This window comes from Anas acuta, chromosome 3 (assembly GCF_963932015.1).
Source record: "Anas acuta chromosome 3, bAnaAcu1.1, whole genome shotgun sequence".
In the NCBI taxonomy this organism is placed as follows: Eukaryota; Metazoa; Chordata; class Aves; order Anseriformes; family Anatidae; genus Anas; species Anas acuta.
This window is the reverse complement of record NC_088981.1, coordinates 6,488,831-6,512,244: the sequence shown is the minus strand read 5'-3', so window position 1 is coordinate 6,512,244 and position 23,414 is coordinate 6,488,831. Positions and strand designations below refer to the sequence as shown.

Here is a 23,414-nt window from a genome sequence, read left to right as displayed (position 1 = left end):
CATTAAACTCAGAAATTATTTTTGGAGTTTGAAATTAAGTACTGTCAACACAACTGATGTTTTCACTTATACACAAAAATGACAGGAATTTTAATGATTTCTCCAAATTCCACATACAAAAGTAAGAAGGAAAATAAAAGTAAGTTTTTAAATTGCTCTCAAACTGTATTACAAAAAGTGACCAACCTGTAAGATATCGTAAGAGCCCAAAGACTATTTAAGTGCACAGAGTATGTAGCAGGGCTAGATGAGAAAGCATCATGTCACTTGTGGAAAGGAAATGTTGTTTCCAACCCACTCAGTGCTTCCATCTCTCACTGCAACTCACGAGGTCAGGATACACCCAAGAGCACCCTTTTCCTCACACAGGAGATAGTCCTAGTTAGCCACAGGGCTTTATTACTGAAGCCAAGGAGAGCCAAGGCATTGGTATGCAACACCAAAAAGAAGCAGAGATTAACAGCAAAATTGAGATTTCATTGCACATGACAGAAACCAATTCAGAGCCTAGAGACCACAAATATCAGATGATTGCAAAAGACAACACTTCTGAAAGAGGAGATAGATTCATTTAAGCTGTTCTTAATAGCTTTTTGCTACTACAGGCACAAGGTCTAGAGGTAGTCAATGGAATTACCAGTCTGGAATTAGGATGGGACTGCTCAGCCATCAAATACTGAGGCTGCAATGGGAATTGGTGGGTTCATACAACTAGCATAGAAATTTTGTTAATTTTTCAGAAGTTTACAGAAATATTGGTTTCTGGTATGGACACACTCTGGACAATGACTGTACTCAGCCAGTAGCCCGCAATGCCCTCCCTCAGCTGTATGCTTTTTCTGCCACGGCTTTTAACGAGATTGAGTGGTACAGGGTAGCAAAAGACCTGTCTCACAGTACATTTGCATTGAATTTACTAATTGTAGGTGGTTTCTGAAAGGTTTACTTTCTGATCCCTGCTTGGTAAACAAAATGAAGGGAGCCTGAGAATTTCTGTTCTAGGCAGGCTGAACTCTTCCTCATAGCCCTCCGACTCCAACTGCTACCTGCTTTAGAAAAGGGGGCGAGGAAGAAATACCTTACTGCACTTAAAGACCAGCAGCAGTCCCAAGGAAGCTGCCAGCACTCGGCTCTCAGCACCTCAGGATTAAAGGATGGAGACAAGCAGCACTGGAAGCTCTGTGGTTCACTCGCACAGCTCCCAGCCGCAGGAGCAACTGGCCACATGCATCCTCACTGGACCTGGGCCCAGAACCACTTGAAATTTCTGCACAAGTAGGAAAATTAAGTTGGGAATTCAACAAAACTTGCTTCCTGTGGTGTCACAACAATTACAATCCTATTTAACTTATTTTTTTCCTCTTTTCTTCCTACTCATTTTTTTTTTCATTTTCACATGTTCCAATAACTTATAATGTCTGGCAATAAAATTCTGTCTGGATAAAATTATTCCCTCTCTCTTTTTGTTGCTCACAATGCCGAGAGTTTAAAGCCTACTGAAGGATTAAAAAAATAATCTATTTGCTGTCATGATATCAAGCTTATCTACTTTATTTGGGCAGTAAATACACTTTTTGTGCTACCTGGCCCCACTCCAGCCCAGTACTATTTTGGTCTAATAACTCTGATGAAAATAAAATAGAATTTGCTACTGCCAACCCTGTCTTGAGGGGTTTATGCTTCTGCAAATGGAACACACAACTTGCAGAATGAGAGCAGGAACCTCTAAAGAAATACTTAAGTTTGACAGCGTAGAACCTTAGAGCATCCAGGGTGTGCATTTCCCTAAGAAAAAATCCCTGCATGACCAGAGGAAATGTCACAGTTCACACCATTAAGTATTCTAGGCTGGAGAGCCCATGGACCAGCAGGATGCGGGGGGCAACTGTAAAGGGGACATACCCTGGACAGTCCCTTTCCAAAGTGCAGGTGCAGAGTGCGTTGAGATGCTCTGGAGGCTATGGCATCACTTAATCTTATTGGAGAAGGGATACATCTCTGATAATGTGGAGTAGTTGTAGTGTTACAATCAGACAATAGCTGAGCATGTTTGGAGGCATGTGCATATGGCAGTCACCAAGCTTAAATAAAGCATGTAAAAAAGCACGTAGGCATAACAACAGATTTGATTGTCATCTTGAGCTCAAAAAATAGGCTGTGTCACATAGGGGAAAAAAAACAGTGAAAATAATGGTAAAATAATGAAAAAAACACTTACCCTGGAGTCCTTTTCCAGGTGAAGCTTGTGTTGAAGACTGCGTCTTCTCCTGGCCTTGGCAATGCCATTGTGATAAAAGAAGTAACCAGTATCTAGAAAAGGGAGCTGAGGAAAAGAGAGAAAAAACATCATGAGGTTATTGGCTGCTAACAAGGATGACACGGAACATTTTTACCTGTGAAGTGACTCGGGAGTCTGCAAAACAAGATCAGTGAAGTTACACCAAAGGGCGCAAGGCACTCTTGAGAATGTCACTTCCAAGTTACTTTTGAAACAGGTGCCCATCAGCAGTAAGGGTCTTTGCTACAGGTTGAGGATGTGTAACTTTACTTGCATACGCTTGGTACTACTTTCACCTAAGGTTTAAGGGCAGCAGTGCCAGTATTTCTGAAGGGCTTCCCAAATCACATCAGGACAATTTCCTACTTCCTGAGAAAGCCAGAGTAAAAGAACAAAATGAACTTCAAATGATTTGAAACTATCACAAACCATCCTTCAGCAATAAGGCGTTACACGAGCGCTTTCCTCAGCCATTATAATGCCCTGACCTGATGCCATAAACAGTAAGGCAGAAAGCAGAGTGATTTCCACTCTCTGGTATTTGGAATTTCTTCTGGACAATTTAAAAATGGAATACAGAAAGAACACCAAGAAAACAGACAGACACCTGCACAGTGTCAGAGTGGGAGCAGTCTTTCACAGCTTTAAGAGACAAACTTTATATTTAAGACATTTAGGCAACAACCAAACACCTCCTGAGGGCTTTCCAGCCCACCTAAGGCAGGTGCCAGGGAAGGACGATACTCTTCCTTTATTAAAAGGACCTCTCTCTGCACGATTGGCAGAGAGCAACCAGAAGGCTAGCAGACACTTCACTTTGAGAAAGCAAACAGACATTTCCTTAAGAGAGTACCATACCACTTCCAAAGTCAATTAGAAAGCCCCATTTGCATCTCAAGTTCTACAGTTTTTCCTCATTCCAATTTAACAAGGACAATCTGGCTGAATGTTTAGATCCAAGCAAGTAACTGCACATTCTTTAGCTAAGCTTCTACTTGTAGAAGTTGGGAAAAAAAAAAAAAAAAAAAAGGAAAGGGCTCTTGTTGTGAAGTTACATGTTAATGCTGTGAACATTTCAACTTCAAACATTAGATTACCCTGCATGTAAAGTAATTACTTAGAAGACATATTCCAGAACCACCATGACAGCCCTGTCCATCTCTCTTTTATTGTCTATACTTCATAATAATGTAAACCTCTTAACAGGAGCTCAAATTTCTTTACTGAAAAGCTGAGGCTGAAGTCTAGACAGAATATTCATTGTGAAAACCTGGGGTAAATAAGGGCAGCGGGACCTTGCTGTCATAAAACAAATTCTATTCCTCTATACAGGTATATGCAGTTCACAGATATAATTTTCCTGCCATGAAATTATCTCCTGTTTCATTACATTTATCTGTGTGGCTGCTGCAGTTCTGCAAATATATTTTGGCATTTATGTGGAGTGGCGTGGGAATGGAAGTTTCACAGTGAATTCTGAAAGTTTTACATTTGGGCACATTCCAAAAACGACTACGGTTTTCTTTCTTCTGCAAAGCCTTCTTTTTAGGTTATTTCAAACACTCAATATCAATGAAATCAAAGCATTTCATTTTTACTTTTAAAATTAAATTTTAAATTCAAATTTTAGAATTAAATATTAATACAAAGTAACTTAAAAAAAAAATCAAAGCATTCTGTTCTGATAAAAAGTCCTGCTTTTATGCATATAGAAGGTCAAAAATATTTCATCAAAATCATTGTGGTCCCTTGGAACTGATTTGCAGGGGTGTCTGGAGAGCTTTTCTGGGCAAATAACCAGAATATTTTGTATCACCTCCATATACATGTGAAAAACAACACAGCTGAGTCAGAAGGAGAAAAGAGACCACAAAAAGCTCACATCAGTGGCCACAGAAGTCTCCAACACCTCCCACCTACCCACACCAATTAAGGCTCAAAGTCTATCTGGTTTTATCTCTTTTTAAAAACAAAACAAAGCAAAACAGGTTTGTGTTCTATGTTTAAAATGCCTAAACCTGGTGTCTTCACCAAACAGACAACAGGGTATTTCCATAATGCAGTTTGTCAATAGGTGTGACTTTCCAGAAAATGGCTCTTCTCCTGCGTAGGGTACATTACACCTCAAAAACAAGCAGGAAAAATCTTAGTAGTCAGACCAGTGAAGGCTTGAAATACATCTAGCTGTGCTAACCATTACTGTGCAGCAGAAGCTGCGGTCCAATTTCCCCTCTAATTCTCTCAGTGCAATCAGGCTGCTTTCCCTCCTTGTATCTCAGTATCAACCACTCAAATCAATGCCAGTCAAATATCAATCTTCTGTTCTTCCTTTAAGGAAAACTCTGAGCAATGCTGAAGATGTCTGGAAATATATAACATGTACTTGCTGTCCATTTTCAATGTAGGGCTAGTTTCTAGGAGCAATTAGAATGAAGAAATCTATTTTATAGTGAACTTTTAAAATCAATGTGTTCAATTCTGGCCATATGTGAAAGCAACTACAGTTTGTATCACAGTGGAAGAGACCAAATGGATAAAATTGTGGATAAGCTCGACTCACTTATTTCAGACTCTTCCACTTTTCTCACAAATGTCCCAGTAACCTTTGGGAAACTCAGACATTTTATGATTTGCAGTTTTCACTCTCCCTCAATGGAGTTAAGGGAAGGTAGACTGGAAGGGAGCTAAGTGAGGCAATACCTGACACAGAACATGATCAAACACCACAAATGGTGAATATTTAATAGCAGAAACCAAGAGATGGGCAGGAAGAAACTAATCTCTTCAGTAAATCCTTAAAATTAATGAATTTGCTTGCAGGAGAAGTCAGATGCCAGCAAAGTGCCTAAGATGTCGCCTACTTTGATGAGGATTTTGCAGTGAAACCTGTGAATAGCACAAGCAGCCACAGAAGTGCTCCACTTTTGATGAGCTCCTGTTACCGGCCCCGTAACTTCTCCGCAGCAGCCAAATGCCAGGACACAGGGACCTCACAGCGGGGTTCATGATCCTGCTATTAGTTTCTCTGGGAGGTCAGCACTCATTAGGAGCTCTGCAGAGCAAAATGGATACTGAATGCAATGAGGTGAAATGAAAACAGAAGGGCTCACATGCGTTAGAAGCTCCAAAGATTCACCAGCAGCAGCTACTCTGTAATATGCTCCTTGTAAAGCTGGGACTGTATTTGAGTAAAATCCCCTTTCAGCAGCAGGCTGTGCACGTAACATGGAAGAGTAACGCACTCAGCCTTGTGGCTCAGGCTTTCTGTAAGACAGGAACAAAGCTTCCTGCCCTCACAGGAAAATTAGCAATTATGTAAGATAAATAATTACTGGAAAGCACTTGAAAATTAAAGTAAGGAGGATTAGTAAGAGTTAGGAGAGGGTCTACAATTGCCTTAATGTATAAATATGGCCCAATACAAAGAAGGACTCCGAGAATCTCAGGAATTATGGGCACTTCGTTACTTGCCATAATTTGTATAAAATTACAGTTGAAAAAAAAACAGAAGCAAAAACAATCACAAAGTCAACACAGAATGGGGAGCAATACATCATACATCAGCCCATTTCCTCCTTTTCTTTAGCTTTGAAACCGCCTTGATGAAGTACTACTTAAAGTAAAGATGAAATCCCGCTTAACCTCCTTCCTGAAAAGGATGAGGACCAGAAAATTACTTTTAAATTTTCAATGCTCAACTAAATGGAAGAAAGAAAATAACTCTTTAAACGGGAGAGTCTTATCTGGAAAGAAAAATGGCTAGGATGTACCATTCGGTACAGAAGGAATCAGGGAATGCTTCGTGTCGTGCACTGTTTCAGTGTACCTGTGGCTCTGAGGCATCTCTGCTTTTATCAGATGACTGCTGCGACGGAGCTGTCCAGGTGCAATTATTATTGAAATAAAAAGAAGATAAAGCCATGGTTTAAAGGCAGTCTGCAGCTGAGCCCCTGGCTACTCATCTGCTCCAAGAAGGAAAAAGCACGCACAGGGCAGCCTCTTCCCCATGGGAGCCTGATCCAGGACAGGGCAGCACCCAGCTGTGGCAGGGCAGATGGCTCCCATCCTGCTCTGTCTGCTTGACCGAGAAGGTCCAACTGCATTTCCAGGCTTCCCTTGCACAATACACAGTGGCACCAGGCTTAATTTTGTCTGTCTGAAAGCAAAGGACATCAAGATCAGCTGCACAGCAATGCCAAGGTTCATAGAAAATTAACTACAGAAAGCCTGAACTCAGACCGTCCCTTGCTCTAAACTGGTAGCACCTAGGCCACCTTGGGCACAGCTAACCCTGATAACAACTGCAAAAGCATCAGTGTAATCTGGCCAGGGCATGTCTGTAGCAAATGTGTACTGAAGCACCAGTAAATGCTAAAACTAGAAGCTTAAAAATACTGACCAGAGCCGCCAGCAGGATCAGTGTTTTACCTGGCACTCAGTGAGAGGTCCAGAATTCACAGCCTGTCAGTATTGTTAAGAGGTGACAGATACAACAACACAAGCCTAAAGAGGAACCTTGGCTCCCAGGCTTATCTTTCACACCAAGTTTTACTGCCTCACTTTAGGGCTCTATTTTGCAAGTCTCGCAAGCAAATTATGGCACACACAGGAAGCCCAGAGCAGATCAGACAGCCCCAGCCTATTTTAAGGGGACTGATCTCTGCCCAGACTTCACAGGCAGCCTGTCCTGCTGCATCATGTAAGAGCATCCCTCCAGTACTCTGCGAGCTTCTCGTCTCGCTTCCAGTGGTTTCTCCTTGATACCACATCATCCTAAAGCAGCTTACCTGAACCTACTACTAAGGTTCCTCGCCCAAGTTACCAGTGGAGCCAACAGTCCATAACAACTTATTCTGAACAAAATATTTAAAAAATGCAACGTCTAATAACAGTTACCCCTGGGTCACTGTTCTTAATCATCACTGAATTCAGAGTAACGGGAGTAAGATTCACAAGAAGTCCTTATCCAGGCAGGCTTTCAGAGACCTTCCTTAGGGCTCCTTGCCTGCACCAATACGGGGCCAGGCATGTGGGGACCCCAACCAATACTGGTGCTGAAGAAACCCATTGTCTGCTCAAAGGAGAGAAAATAAATAAATAAATAAATAAAAGATAATAAAAAAAAAACTATCCACCCTCAATTTAAATAATATTTTTTTAAAAAGTACACTAACACAAAGCATCTCTCCTCCACAGAGCGCAGCTCCTGACTTTAAAAGGGGCCATAAACCCACACAGGTGAGCTCTTTCATCCCATTACTGCTCAGTAATTACACCAACGGAAAATTCAGCCTAAACCTGGCACAAGTAAATGTGTTGGGAGCCTTTGCGGGCCCCACAGGCCCCACTCCTTCAGCTGCCATCAGAGTTGAAGTGCAACAAAGTGCCTCACAGCAGAAATTAGAAACCTTTTAGAAACCTTTTCATCCCAGCCTCACCAAATGCACTGAGGATGCTTATAAATATTCAATATGAATTTTTCAACTCTCTTTCTCTCATTTTCCCTCACCCCAATTAGCATTAGAAATCGTTTTACTTTTAAATACACAGATGGGAGCCCAATCTGAAGTCAAAGGCACTCACTCACTATAGCGACGAGGAGCATGTAAGAGCAGAGCCAGCTAGAAACGCAGGCAGCCCGAGGCATGGAAATAGCACAGAACAAAGCCCAAACGAGAAAGGATTAATTCAGATGTTGGTGGAGGAGAAGTGCGGCACAGCACAGAGGACTGAAGCTGTGCCAGAGCTTGCTCAACATGAAATCCAGTCTGCTGTGTCCCCAAGGCCCCAGGCAAGGATTTCACACTTTCTCATTAGTTTGTTATAATTACTTAGGAGCCTCAGCCGAAGGAGCTCAGGTGGAGCTAAGGATCCACACGCGCTCTGAGCTGCCCAGGAGGCTGGAGCAACCAAGCCAGGCCCAAATGCTGTGACTCAGTCTGCCTGGCCCACTTCACATTGCACCTGCTTCTCCGTCCAAGTAATAATGAAGCCTAATCATGCTTATCTTGGCAAATCGGGCACGTGAAGGTGTTATCCATGGCTTCAACGCTGCCAAAACGTAAACCTCCTATTAAAACATCCCTCATGCACAGGATGATCTCTGTGAAATCAGGTGATTAACAGAGTTCAACATTTCTCCTCAGAGTAATTCAGAAACGCCTGGCTTAGTTACTTAGAGATGTTCTTGGCTCTGTTTCACGTGCATCCAGCCACCTCTCAGGGGAAGCAGCTACTGGCAGCAATAAGACAGGATTGTGACTACTTGGTTGGAGAACATTGATCTGTTCTTCCTTTGTCCTGAAGTCAATAGAAATATTGTAATACACATGGTAACAAAGACATGTTATTGTTTTTTAGGATATTGGTTATCCTGTGAGAACATGACAACATTGCTTAAAAGTTATATTTAGTCTTTTTCAAGCCAGCAATCATGGTTTCCAATGTTCTCTGAAGTGTTTCCTCTAGAAACATGATAAAGTCAGGTGCGTGGTATCCAAAGGCTGCAGAATATATTCCTTTGGATATATTTTTTTTTTTTTGGAAGTCCTTTTTCTAGTTCTTTTGCACACAGCAACCACGAGGTTAAATAGTCCTCCTAATAGCTGGACATAAGTAAATGCAGATAAATAAGCAGAAGAAATTGAACCAGTTTGGAGTTATGCTTACATGTCCAGGATGTCCATGGGGAATTCGTCTGAGCTCCCCAGACAATTCACAGAAAAAAAAAAAAAGAGACTTCTTTCAGAGCGTGATTCATCTGACCTATTTCAGGTGGCCACATTAACTGAGCAGAGCTGTGCCCCAGGAGCTTCTCTCTTGCTCCAGAGGCCATAAGAGAAACACAGCTACTTGCATTCAGGTAGGTCGCTTCTGATGTTCAAAGTCTAGCTCTCATTTTCTCATTAGTTTTGTTCTCACACTAACTCAAATAGTGCTTGCAAGTAACTGCCCCATTGGTTTGGCTTCAACTTTGTGATACTTAGAATTTGATTTGCCATTGAATGACTCATTGAGGTTTAATGTTTTACTGTATTTATGTTGCTGTTAACTTTGTCACTGAAGAGCTTCATCCCACAAGCATCCAAAAGTCATCAGCAACAAGGTTGGGGATTTGCTGTTAGTTTTATCAGCGAATTGGACAAGCCATTTCAGGCTTTTAGAAGAGTCATTCTAGCTTATGTGAATGGATCTGTGCATTTTAGAGTTTTATCCATTACTCCCCAGTAACCATAAAACACATTATTGATTCTACCACGTGCATTGCTGAATCCAGCCTGAGCAGGATACTCTTCAGGTTTAGAGAAGGATGTTCTTGCTTACACAATAACATTGCACTGTCTGGATTGATCCAGATCATCATTACTGGGAGCTGCCGATTGTTACTGTTGGGTGGAAAGGCTTAAATGAAGGCCTAGCAATCATTATGCCCTCATATGTCTTGTAAAAAGAGGAGCACCTCAGGCAAGTCCAGGCACTATGTTTTATGACCACAGGCCAACAAAATTTTTACTGTTCACACTTGTTTCCTATTTGGAGCAATGGGGTAGTGCCTCTGGATATCCTAGCATTCTTTCAAGGCTCTTCTGTGTTTTCAAAGCACCGACCAAGACAGTAGTGTTTTGTGAAAGCTTTCACACCCCAAATATCCTTCACACCAAGATCATTCTATCTGCAAGATTTTAATTTGCTTCTTCCTTTTACAATGTTGTTTCTGATGGTGGCAGTCTGCTGCAAGACACAGCCAGTGCTAAGACACCCAGGACATGAGTCTTCAGCTCCTTGCAGCTCAGCCCTGGCCAGTCTTCTGAGAATCTGTGCCTCTGAGATGCTGGGCAACCCGTTTCTACTATTTTTAGTAGAATTTCAGGCAATTACAGCTGTAATTGTCTTGTTTCAGTTGCATGTCAAATGGTATGGTCTAATAAGTACTTGTCTACTTATCTTATTTATTGATGGGATTCATTTCATTAATGTTTGCACAGCACTACTGGAACTATAAAACACCAAGTGCCATTGTCCACGTATACTAATGGGCATGTCTAAACGTATGTATCGGGTGCCTCTTTGGCAACAGGTACTTAGTTAATATTTTAATATCTTTAAATAATACATGTTGGAAATCTCTTCTTCATATCAGCACAACTGCCTTAGGGAAAAGTCACGTTATAATAAATAACTTGACTTAGTTACAGTCTGCAAATTTAAGTTACCATGGTTTATTTCTAACAAAGCTGGTCCAATACTGCTGACAGCAATTAGCACTACTAGCAAAGGTTGTTTTGCCTCCTTCCTGATCTACAATGTAGCTCTGTCCTTTTTAGCACATAGCCAAAAAGACTGACTACTCTTGTCACACTGGGACCTGGTGCAAGATCAGCTCTAAGATCACTGACATAAAACCATGCAATAGAAGTTTGTTATTTCTGAAACACAGCACTAAGATAGAGTGTGCCCCTGCTGAAAATTACTGATACTTACATCTCAGAGATGGAGAAGGGACAAGACATGGCTACTCACAGACACCCTGAATTTCAGCAAAGCACTTCAGCATCATTTTTTAATCTATGTCCATGCAGCAAAGAGTGTAGGATAAATGTGTGCAAGTGCTCAGCTAACGTAACACCTAAAAGCAAAGTCATGAACTCAAACTCTAATGAAGTAGTCCTACAAAAGCTGCTCAGGCCAAAATTAGTTGGTTACTGACAAGAACAACTCAAGAAAGCACAGAAAAGGTGAATTGCACTAATGCAAAGATGCTAGTCCTTCCCAACACTTAAGGAAGATTTGTAGCTCTTTCTATACAAGCCCTTTATTCTTTTCTTTTTTCTCCATGTCTGTTTAATGCTAGGCTGCCAAACAGTAGCCAATTGATAGAAAGTGCTTCGCAGGGAGGTTTCTGTTGTTAGACCACACTGGAGACACCTCCCAGTTCCCAGAGAAACAATCAATTCCTGGAGAAAAATATATGCTTTATGGGAGAGAAGCTGATGGACAAAAAGCAGAAATAAAACTGTCACATTAAAGTACAGGAGGGCATGCTGGTTTTTGTTGTTGTTTTTTAAAAAGACATTAAGGTAATAGGCTTGAAAAAAGCAGTTCAAGGAAGCTTTAAGAAAAACATTTTCAATGGTGCCAAGGAAAACAGGAATCTGAGGGCACTGCTGTTTTCCTTGTTTTTGTAGTTCTTGACTACATTAGTGGAAAGTCACGGTAATTAATCCCTGCTGGCTGAAGACTCCATTAGACATGAGTTGTACCATTCCTCACACCATTGTGAGCTGGACACAGCTCACCTCAGCTCCAGCACACCACAGCACAGTCATCACTTCGCAACTTGCTGCTCTCAGCGGGTTCAAGAGCTCTGCATTAGATGGTGCATAAAGGAAGAACCAAACCTGCCCTGAAGTTAGTGGTACCGATGAGAAAAGAAGGAAAAGAGCACCACCACCTCTTCCCCTTCCTCCCAGGACCTACCTCCCTGACCTTTCAGGCAGCTGTGCAATGAGCTTCGTTATTGCCAATTGACAAATGACAAAAGTTTATTGCCGGCAGAAATTGTGGTCAATCCAGCATGTGCTGACACGTTATCATTCTTTATTACATCAGCCAGGCAAGGCAAATATAGGTTTTTAATTAATTACTTAGCGTGTTTCAGCTTTTAGAGTCTGGAATATTGGCTTCTCTACTGAGGTACGATATTTTTAATGTGAATAAAATATGCTCAATGTTCAGTTCAAAGGGAAGAAAGGGGATTTTTACAGAAGGAAATTGAGCGACTTAATCCCATCAGAAGGAAGAGAGAAAAACATCCATATCTGTTCTGTCTGGACTTTATTCTGAACTGTATTTAAGTTGTATGAGAAATGGAATGGTTTCAGTGTGAAGATCAAACATCAGATGATGCCCAGACCCCCAACCATCATTCCACCGATGTTAACAAGTTATTTTTTCAAACCTGCAAACACGTTCAGGTTCCTACTTGTCATACTTCACCCAAATTCAGAATTGACGAATGTGTTACGACTGGCTCAGAGCAACTTGTAAATCGCTAGATTTCCTCAACACACATTTCTAAAATTAATTGACACAGGGAAGCACCAGGTCCCTGTGGGGACTGGTTAAGGTTACAGTGAATTCACCACATCTTGGCTGTAGCTAAAAGCCTCAAGCAGAAACTTCTGCTGCACTTGGCCTTGCTCAGTAAGTGACAAAGGCAGCAATCAGCTGTACAGCTGATTTCAGACACACCAGTTAATTTCACCCGTGTTTCATACAACATGGACAGGCAGAAAGGAGGATCCTCTGCCATCAGGACAGGGGAGCCTATATCCCCCCTCCTTTTTTATTTTACTACCCATCTAAAATATTCACCTGTTTAGCCCCAGTTTGATACCAAATATGCTTCTAATAGAGTTCAAGTTTCTCTACTTAATAATAAGTAAATATATAGTTGTTGGGCTTTAGTTTTCACAACGTGGTTGTTTGCTCTAGGAGAAAGCAGGTCTGGCACGTTACCCTTTTACTCAGCAGGTAAGCAAATAACCCAGTTCAGTCAGGAGTATCAGGAACGCGCTTTTGCTGACTGGTTTGATGCAAACACTGAGGTCACTCTTTCCATTTGCTTTCTGTGGACAAAGTAGTTAGGAACATAACATTTACACAGAAGTGTTGTTTGAGAAGGTAGATAGTACATGACAAAGAACATTACATCCCAGTTCATTTCGTGAGTGAGCAAACTAGGACCACCACCACCTAGTTTAGTTTATAATCCCTGTGTGCAGATGGTCCCTTTTCAGGTACGTGCTCACAGAACTTGCCAAACACAGCCAGAGCTCAGTCAACTTTGGCTTTGGAGCAACTCAATGTCCTAGGTGGATTTCATGCTGCCTGATAAACTGCCTGAGGTGGCCATACTGAATTTCGCACAGTAACAAATTCAGCTCTCCCTTGGACAGCTCACTGCATCCCAAAGCACAGCCCAGGAGCTCTGAGCTGACATAAAAGCTCCATTTCAGTGGTGGAGGGTTAGCTTTCCCAATGAACTTACAAGAGTTAAACACAGAGCTCTCATCGATTCACAGCAAGAGCAACAAGACAGCAGACGACTTCGGGTTGCTTGGAGAAATCCCCTCCTGACAAATAGCCGAGCAGTTCGGCTTCCTCCCACCAGAGGCCAGTGATAGATGGAAGCACCACGCTGCTCACGGCAATATTTATAGCCACTGCATAGCCAGCGTCCTGTAGAGACCTGACCCATTTAATTATTTGAAAAAGTTGAAATGAAAAGAAAGATGAACAGTGCTTTCTGATGACTAGGACAGCACCGCATGACCAAGGTAGACTTCAGGTCCACACACCACAGCAGGGTCAGTCACTGCAGCTCGCATGGAAACTAGCCACCCGTCCTACAGGCTGACCTGCACAAGAGGGTTTCCTAGGTATAATATTTTAATAAGAACTGATTGAATTTATCACTCATTTTTATTGGTTTGGCTTGATTTCCATCTCACAGAATTTTCCATGAACACGCTCACATCTCTGGGCTCACTAACTGAAACTAGCTACCAAATAAATTCTCCATGCATTTCTGCAACTTCTTGTGAAGTGCTTCACAAGCATTTGGAACTTGAGTTGCACAGATTAATTTTAATTGGAATCATTCTAAAGATGGATGAGGGTACAGGTCACTTGCAATAACATTGGGAATCCCACAGTTCACCTCAGTGCTTTCTGCAAGAACCCAGCCTAGCAGCACAGTCAGCCTCTAGGACCATTTGCCTGATGATAAAGAGATGCCAAGGATGCTTCAGGTACTCAGATGGAAGCACTTTGAGCTGGGAGAGGATTGACAATGTATTTATTTTGGTCTAGGGATTTGATCTGGATTTGAACGCCCAAGCTAGAAACATAATGCTCTACCTCATGCAGAGTAACCTAAACCATCTGGTTCTGGCTGTCACACAGCAATAAGATCTGTCTGTCTGGCCTGATCCCAAAAAACAACCCTCTGAGACAGCTTACTATTGCAAAAGCAGTTATCCTTTTGTTGAGCAGCCCTGAAGCCTCAGGGCTGGGGACAAATTTGGCTTTGGTGCAGGCAATAGGAACTGATATCCTTATCACCTCTTAGAAATGGCCACCAGGCTGCTCTCAGCACCTGGAGACCCTGCCCAGAGGAATGCCAGCATCAAGCAGAGTCCTAGGCAGACCCACAGCATAAGAGGTCCTAAAGTTAAACGTGTGCAGGCAGCCAATATACCTATGTGATGGAACAACCAGAGACAGCCTGGGAGTCATCTGCTAATGAGCTACCTGGACAGAAGCAGGAGATGCTAGGCTGACAGCAGGGTGGTGTAGTCACAGCCAGTGACACCATACTAATACTCATTGTTTATCTGTCGGTAACATGAAAATCCCACTCAACTATACGTTCCACAGCATGGGTCAGAAATAGCTAAGGAAGTGGCAGACCCGAAGCAAAGGAAACAAAACAAGAGATCCATTTCCCATATGCTAAATCCGTCTGTCCTGGTGCAAAACCTGAACCTACTCGTGTGGCACAAACCTCCTCATGCCATCATGGAGGAGAGAAATAACAGGGAGCTGACATCGTTGCATGTGACACTTTAAAGGGATTTCCCAGAACTAGGAAAAGGAGCTTCACCACTGTGAGGAGAAGCACTGGAGGGCAACAGCCTGTTTCCTGCCATGAAATTGCAAGAAAGAACTCCTTATGGCTGCTCTGCTGGTTGCTCCTCCTCATCACAGGTACTCCCTAGAGAAGGAACTGTAGGAAACGAGCTGGGGGGTCTCTAGGTCCCGCGGTGCTGTGCCAACCTGAATGCGCTGGCTCTGGTCTGGTGTGCAGGCAGCTCCAGCAGGAGCCTGCTCTCCCTTCCATGAGGCAGGAGGCACCACCAGCATCCAAGCTTTAAGCCCTGATGCTCCTCAGCAGCATAAGGCCCTCACACCCTGAGTTGCATGTCATGGCCAAAAGCTGCCCTGGTACCTCCACAGCGCACCACAAGCAGCTTTCATTGGGCAATGCTCGGGCTAGGCCACAGGCTGGCACGCACCACGCTGCTCTGCTGTTGGGATCACAATATTTGGAAACGCGGCTCACTTCTTCTTATGTTTTCTCTTTCTATTTTTCTCCTTGACACTGGCAAAACTAAATGTAATTTAAATGAAAACAAATAACCACACGTCCCCAGTTGGGCTGCAGCACAAAGAAAACAAGCGAAAAAAGAATTACTAGCAGCACATTTCCTGGGTCTCTACCACATGTGCAATCTTGCCAATGAGTTCAGGCAATATGGAATAAATAAAATTATAAATGCAGGCAGCTTTATAAACAGCTGCAATTTTGTATCTTTGTGTTTACCGAGCTGTAGCTCAGTTTTACAAAACAAACTTATCTGTAAAGGTAAGGTTTAACGTGCGTGTTTTGCCAAGGAACAGAATTGTTCCGCGTATTCAAAACAGTAATAGAGCAATTACAGCAGGGACCAGTAGCAGGAGAGTCTGACCTTCTTGTTTTACAGTCGGAATAAATGCTATGAGAAGCTGACAAGGTAATTATTTTAAACCTCATACAGAAGGCTCAGCACCAACAAGGAATTGGTTTGGGTCCTGCTAGAGGAGGAGCTCGACAGGTACTGGCTTGGGGATGTACTTGAGTGTGCGTTTTACATTCTTCGTGTTGAGAGCTTACAGCTTCCGCATGCATAAGCGAGTACATTTAAGTAACGTGGGATTTTTTTTATTTAGCCAGCTGAAGTGCTTGCTCCTGGGGCTGTTTCTGCACCCAAGGCAGAATGCAAAATAACAGAGAAAAAAAAAAAAAAGCATGAATTTGAGGGGAATACATTATTTCCACATTTGAAGCAATCTCTCTACTGTCACAACATAACTCTGACTTAACTCCACAAGCACTGCTCTCAGGTGTAACAGCCAGGGCCCACTGACACACTGTCTGCACTCCACATGTGAGGAACCCACAAGGATCCTCCAAACCCAGCTGCTCTCTCTGCAGTTCCTCAGCTCCTGCCTGCCAGGGTTTTTCTGGAAAAGGGAGAATCCATCATCCCCCAGCAGCGTGCCTTACCACAGCAGGATCAAACTTTTCCTAGTAGTTAATTGCTTCTTCCTCTTAATTTGAACACATCAGCTCAGAGACTCTCTTGGAAACTGGAGCATTCTCTTTATGGTGAGGAGACCTATTGGAATCTCAGCAGCACACTGTTAGCATTTGCATAAATTTACTTTTTCTTATCTTAGTTACATAAAATTGCAACACTCCTAGGAAATTAAAGCTTTTGGTTTCCTTACAAAATTTACATTGTACCTTCCATTTCTTAAAAGGTTTTTCTGTTGCTATAATGAAGAATCCCTTTGTGTGAACAAACATCTTTTCCTCTAGGCCAGCAGAAGGTACAAAGCTAATTCATTATTAAACACGTGTTAGCGCACAGAAACGCTGCAGTCTGAGGCTTGACCTCGAGTCCTCAGGCTCCAGAGGGCCCATGTGGGAGGCTGGGCTCTCATCCTCTTTGGATGGGATGCCCCACTGCTGCAGTGTCTGTTTCCACATTAGATGCAGAAGACAGAGGCTACCAAAGCAAGAAATTTGGCTCATGTTAGGTCTTGCTTTCAGTAAATCTGTGTTTATGCAATGTAAAATCACCCAAGCTCATGGTCTTTCATCTAGAAATTCATGGCCAGTTCCAGAAAGCGTGGTCCTTAACCAGCAGCCTCCTAAGCAAAAATGGCTAGCAGAAAAGTCACGGTGGCAAGAGTTACCTGGTTTTTGCAATATTTAGAGGGAGAGGTAACCAGGTGATAAATATATCAAGGGATAAAAAAAAATAGACGAAATTTAGGGCACATAGGATTCCTTATGTTTTGAAATCCAAGTTTGGTCTTCATTGTAAAATCTAAGGCCACTGAACACCAGCCTTTTAAAATCCTTCACCTCAGTGCTACCAGAAGGGGAACATTTAGCTACATTGGCAATTGTATCAGCCTCAGTGTTGCTGCTGAAAGGGAAAGAGATGTCTAAACTCTGATCGCAGTTATGAGACCTTTCCAAACGCTTCATCCAACTCTCCTTGGTAGAAATGAATTTAGAATGGCAAGGCAAGATCAAAAAGGGCCTTTTTTTTCAGCCTGCATTAAGAAATGTCTTCTGGTGGCAACTGTGCCAGAAGGAAAATAGAAAGAAAAAAAAAAAAGTTGTTCCTTTCCTATTTCTCACTATTTAAGATGATGTAGCTAGGAGGCTGCCTCCTGACTGCTTGAATATGGTAAGACTAACCATGTTAAAGAACATGCTTTATCACTGTATTAGTTTCACAAGGAATAGAGAGAATTAACATTGGCATGTACAAATTGATTAAAAAACTGCAAACGTTAAAAAAATCAAATAGCACATTTAGAGTTATAGAAGCCTCTACTGGGGATTAATTCAAGGAAGGTTAAAGAAAAATTGGCCAGTGTTTTTGAGACTGTGTCTCATGGTGGGGTTGTAGATCTAAATGCAGACACCTGTTTACATGAGCACTGAGCCCCTTTTAATCGGTTCAACAGGTGCTGAATTTAAAGCCCACATTTTAGCCCACCTGAAATCTTATGGTGGTTTTAGAACGACAGTAGGAAACTCGGCCAAGGAATCAATTAGAGAGCGCATTGCGCAGTTCATAACATTAATCTTCAAGGCAACGTTTCCCCTCGCATTTCTGCAGAAATCATGTTATTAAGTAGCTGCAATATGTACTTGTGCTGCTTGTTTGTTATCAGGCAAAGCCATGTGCACTAAAAATGTGTAATTCAGCAATCAGCTCCCATGAGGTCATGTTAAAACACACCTATGATACATCACAAGTACAAAAGCAGTCCCTCTCATCCACATCTTAAATCCACCCAGACTAGAGCTCAGACTGCCCTTGTGCCCCTGCTGGGAAAGTACCCGCACTGAAACAACAGTGATAGTTACAGCTCTTCTCCACCACGGGCACGGGTAACTGGATTGGCTTTAGGTAACTAATTCAGTGTATCACCCAAACTATGCATGTGGTTGAAGTATGCAAAGCATCACTTCTCCTTGCAGTTTTGGAGCTGTGCCGGGGAAACAATGGCAAGGCCGGGGGATAAGGTAATGTCCCAGCTGAAGTGCATCTACACCAATGCATGCAGCATGGGTAACAAACAGGAGGAGCTGGAAGCCATCGTGCAGCAGGCAGGCTACGACTTGGTTGCCATCACGGAAACGTGGTGGGACCAGTCTCATGACTGGAGTGCTGCAATGCCTGGCTATAAGCTCTTCAGAAGGGACAGGCAGCACAGAAGGGGTGGCGGTGTGGCTCTCTATATTAGAGAGTCTTTTGATGTTGTAGAACTCGAGGCTGGGAATGACAAGGTCGAGTCCCTTTGGGTTAGGATCAGCAGGGACAACAAGGCTAGTGTCCTGGTCAGGGTCTGCTATAGACTGCCGAACCAGGATGAGGAGACGGATGAGGAGTTCTACAGGCAGCTGACAGAAGTTGCAAAATCTTCAGCGCTTGCACTCGTGGGGGACTTCAACTTCCCTGACATATCCTGGAAGCACAACACAGCCCAGAGAAAGCAGTCTAGGAGGTTTCTGGAGAGAGTGGAAGATAGCTTCCTGATGCAGCTGGTTAGTGAACCTACCAGGGGTGGTGCCCTGCTAGACCTTCTCTTCACAAACAGAGAAGGACTGGTGGAGGATGTGATTGTCAGGAGCTGTCTTGGGCAGAGCGACCACAAAATGGTGGAGTTCTCTATTCTTGGCGAGGCCAGGAAGGGGACCGGTAAAACCGCTGTATTGGACTTCTGGAGGGCTGACTTTGAGCTGTTCAGGACACTAGTTGGTAGGGTCCCTTGGGAGGCGGTTCTGAAGGGCAGAGGAGTCCAGGAAGGCTGGGCGCTCTTCAAGAGGGAAATCCTAATGGCGCAGGAACGGTCTGTCCCCATGTGCCCAAAGACGAGCTGGCGGGGAAGAAGACCAGCCTGGCTCAACAGAGAATTGTGGCTTGATCTTAGGAGAAAAAAGAGGGTTTATAATCTTTGGAAAAGTGGGCAGGCCACTAGGGAAGACTATAAGGATGTTGCAAGGCTGTGCAGGGACAAAAGAGTTGTGGTAAATGGAGTCAAGTCCAGTTGGAGGCCAGTCACTAGTGGCGTCCCCCAGGGCTCGGTGCTGGGGCTGGTCCTCTTTAACATCTTCATCAATGATCTGGACGAGGGCATTGAGTGCATCCTCAGTAAGTTTGCAGATGACACCAAGTTAGGTGCGTGTGTCGATCTGCTCGAGGGTAGGAAGGCTCTGCAGGAGGATCTGGATAGGCTGCACCGATGGGCTGAGGTCAACTGCACGAAGTTCAACAAGGCCAAGTGCCGGGTCCTGCACCTGGGCCGCAATAACCCCAAGCAGAGCTACAGGCTGGGAGATGAGTGGTTGGAGAGCTGCCTGGCAGAGAAGGACCTGGGAGTGATGGTGGACAGTCGGCTGAATATGAGCCAGCAGTGTGCTCAGGTGGCCAAGAAGGCCAACGGCATCCTGGCTTGTATCAGAAACAGTGTGACCAGCAGGGCTAGGGAGGTGATCGTCCCCCTGTACTCGGCTCTGGTGAGGCCGCACCTCGAGTACTGTGTTCAGTTTTGGGCCCCTCGCTACAAGAAGGACATCGAGGTGCTTGAGCGGGTCCAGAGAAGGGCGATGAAGCTGGTGAGGGGCCTGGAGAACAAGTCCTACGAGGAGCGGCTGAAGGAGCTGGGCTTGTTCAGCCTGGAGAAGAGGAGGCTCAGGGGCGACCTTGTTGCTCTCTACAGATACCTTAAAGGAGGCTGTAGTGAGGTGGGGGTTGGCCTGTTCTCCCACGTGCTTGGTGACAGGACGAGGGGGAATGGGCTTAAGTTGTGCCAGGGGAGGTTTAGGTTAGATGTTAGGAAGAACTTCTTTACTGAAAGGGTTGTTAGGCATTGGAACAGACTGCCCAGGGAAGTGGTGGAGTCACCATCCCTGGAAGTCTTCAAAAGACATTTAGATGTAGAGCTTAGGGATATGGTTTAGTGGGGACTACTAGTGTTAGGTCAGAGGTTGGACTCGATGATCTTGAGGTCTCTTCCAACCTAGAAATTCTGTGATTCTGTAATTTGGTTCCTGATATTTTCAGAAAACACAGGCAGCGTATCTGTCTACACATGGTCCTTCCCCAGAGGGTGCCACTAACAGCTCTGCTTCCATATGCGTGTGTGTCCACGGTCAACTTCTCGCGCTGTCAGTACCGCATGAAAGCAGAGTCTGCAGACTGTAAGCTGAGAGGCCAGACAAGCCTGATGACAGCGAAACAGATCAGGAGGCTCTTCAGTACCGAAGAAACACTGGAGTAGATGGCACAAGCTTTTATTGACGCCCGACTATTGCCTCCCAACCCCTGTTACCCACTTCCCTTGCAGATTGCTATCAGGCTCTAATGGATTATGCTCTGACACAGCCAGCTGAGTGCTAAACCCCACGAACTCTTCCCGTTCCCTAAAATTGCTGCCTTGCAGATAGTAGGGTGCTATTTTCTCTCACACTTGTGGGGGCGGGGTAGGAGGCTTTCGAGCTTTTCAGGGACCGGGATGATGTAAGCTGGAAACCTCTTGGGACAGCATGTGCACAGTACAGGAGCCACAACCTCCCCTGCCCCCCTGCAGCTCACGCAGATCATGCCACAGCTCTGCCTGGCTTCGCTCCTACAGACACCCAGGGCAGGAACAGGGCCCCCCCCACCCCCCCGAGGCACACACTGGGCAGCAGGTACTCTCCTCCCACACACCCAAGGGACTTCCCTCCAGCTCTCGCTGGGACGAGCTCCAAGATTGATTTCCGTGAGGAAGCTGTATGCTGCCTAACATGCTCAAGGAGCCTTGGGGAGGGCACGGCGGAGGGGAGAGGACTGTCACAGCCCGGAAGCAGCACTTCTTCATCCTACAAAACCCTGGTCTCCTCCCCGCATGGGTTATGGGATCATTTCTAAGCATCTAGAAAAAATAAGAAGAAATTCAGCTCTGCAGCAAGGTACTCTCCTCTCCTCCTGAGGCCCTATCAGACTGATATCCCCAGGATACCAGGGAGTGCTGACAGAGGGTAATAAGAAGGGAAAAGCATCAACCAAAGAGCCACGTCTAAGAAGTTTCATGTAACAAGACCTAATCCCCACAACAGAACCTTTCCCAAGGGCGGCAGCAGCAGCACAGCCCCAGCACTACTGGGACAAGGCTGTCAGCCCAAAACAAAGGCATCTTATCAGCAGCAGGAACTGGCTGCCGTCAAAGCAGCGCTGATCTTGTCCTCATTTCTCTAATGAGCCCCCAGCGGAGTTGAGACAAGGCAGCCTGAAGGAGCGAGTCTCACTTCACATGCCTTTGAGATAGAGATATAGGCATCTACTTAAATCAAGGGCTTAAATCACTCACTCAAGTTCAGCATGCAATTCCCATTCACTTCCTTGGAAGTCAGAGCAGTCTCTCATTGCATAACTACCAAGGAAAAAAAAAAAAAAAAAAAAAAAACACACAACAACACACACACACCACAAAGCACCAAACAAGCAGCAGCAGCAATGCTCACACAGCCTGCTCTCCCTCCACGCTCCTCCCAGCCGAGTGCTGTTGGGCATTAAGGCTTCCAGGAATTGTCCGGAGCAGGGCACCCCACCAACCTCTCCCTGTACCCCCCAGGTCTGGCTGCACCCTGAAGTATTTAGGGCTCTGCTCGTTACCTACACGGAGAGGTCTGCAGGGCAGCAGGGCTCCTCAGGAGCCGGGCAGAGCCTTCCTGTCACCACAGCTACTTGGGGCTTCCTCGGGAGCCCAAACAGCCTCCACCAGCACTCGAAGTTTCCCAACTTGCATTGATTAGTGGCAGACACCGAGCGCTTATCAGGCTCGACACCCAGCGGCTTCCTTGGCTTGGGGACGCCCTATTTCTCCGTGAGAACAGCAGGGATAACAAGAAAGCCGCCCGCCTCACAAACTTCAGTGCCAACCCCCCAGGAAATCTTCCATTTACACGGCACGCGAGCTCTCCATGGAGATGCAGCTCCAATTCTTGGCGGTGCTCGGGGCGGCTACGGCTCCAGCCGGGCTCAGGAGATGCCGGGGGTGGGGGGGGGGGGGGAGAGCCCGGCCCCGCAGGCTGGGAGCTCGGCGGGGATGCTCCCGCTGCGAGCCCCTGGGCAGCGAACTAACGGGGGGCACGGGGGGGACCCCAGCTTCCCAGCCCGAGGAGCGGGCGCAGCGGCTCCGTCCCCGCTGCCCCTGACCCCGGGAGCGGCCGGGCTCCGTCTCCTCCCTGTCCCCGGGCAGGTCCAGGAGCGGTCCCCAGCTGCTCCGCACCCTCGCCGAGTCCCCCCCCCCCCCGGTCTTTTACCTTGCGCACCCCGCCGAAGCCGTGCTCCGCAGCCAGCCGCTCGGCCTCCGCCTGGCCCCCGGCGTGCAGCTCCACCAAGAAATGGTTGGTGTAGACAGCAGCCCGGGTCGGGGAGCCGAGGAAGAGCAGGAGGAGGAAGAGGAGGAGGAGGAAGGCGCCTCGCAGCAGCAGCAGCGGCGGCCCCGCCGGCATGGCCCCGCAGCTAACCCGCAGCCCGCCGCGCCGCGGGGAGGGCGCCGGCAGGGCGAGGCGGGGAAGCGGCCGAAAGCCGGGGGGGTGGGGGAAAAGCGGGAAGAAAAAGAGGGGGGGGGGGGGAACGGAAAAAAAAAAAAAAAAAGAAAAAAAAAAAAGAAAACACACACACACCGAACCACCCCACCGGGAGGGAACGGGGCGAAGCCGAGCGGGAGGCGGGGAGCGGCCGGGCTGCGGGGGCTGCTCCGGGGGGCGGGAGCGCGCTGCCGGCTCCGCGGCGGCTGGAGGGGGGGCACCCGCCGGGAGGGGACATCGCCGCGCTGCCAATCGGGGCCGAGCCGGCCCCCCCGGTCCCCTACAGCCCCCCCCCACCGATCCCCCACAGTCCCCTCCGTTCCCCCCCTATTCAGGGGGGCGCCCCGAAGGGAGCCGGGGCTCAGGGAGGTGCCCGGGGGAAGCCCCCGGGGGCGCGGACACGGGGTGGGCACGCAGGGGGGTGCC

At 45.7% G+C, this 23,414-nt stretch overlaps 1 protein-coding gene across 1 annotated transcript in view; it reads right to left on the bottom strand.

Moving 5' to 3' along the window:
- Positions 1–23,022, bottom strand: part of PCSK2 (proprotein convertase subtilisin/kexin type 2) — a 103,128-nt gene extending 80,106 nt beyond the window's left edge. Inside the window, exons 1-2 of the mRNA XM_068675449.1 lie at positions 22,719–23,022; positions 2,219–2,323 (exon numbers count right to left, since the gene is read on the bottom strand). Coding sequence (XP_068531550.1) covers positions 2,219–2,323; positions 22,719–22,910 — 297 coding nt within the window. The 5' untranslated portion in view covers positions 22,911–23,022. The remainder of the gene's footprint in view (positions 1–2,218; positions 2,324–22,718) is intronic.
- Positions 23,023–23,414: the final 392 nt, after the last annotated feature.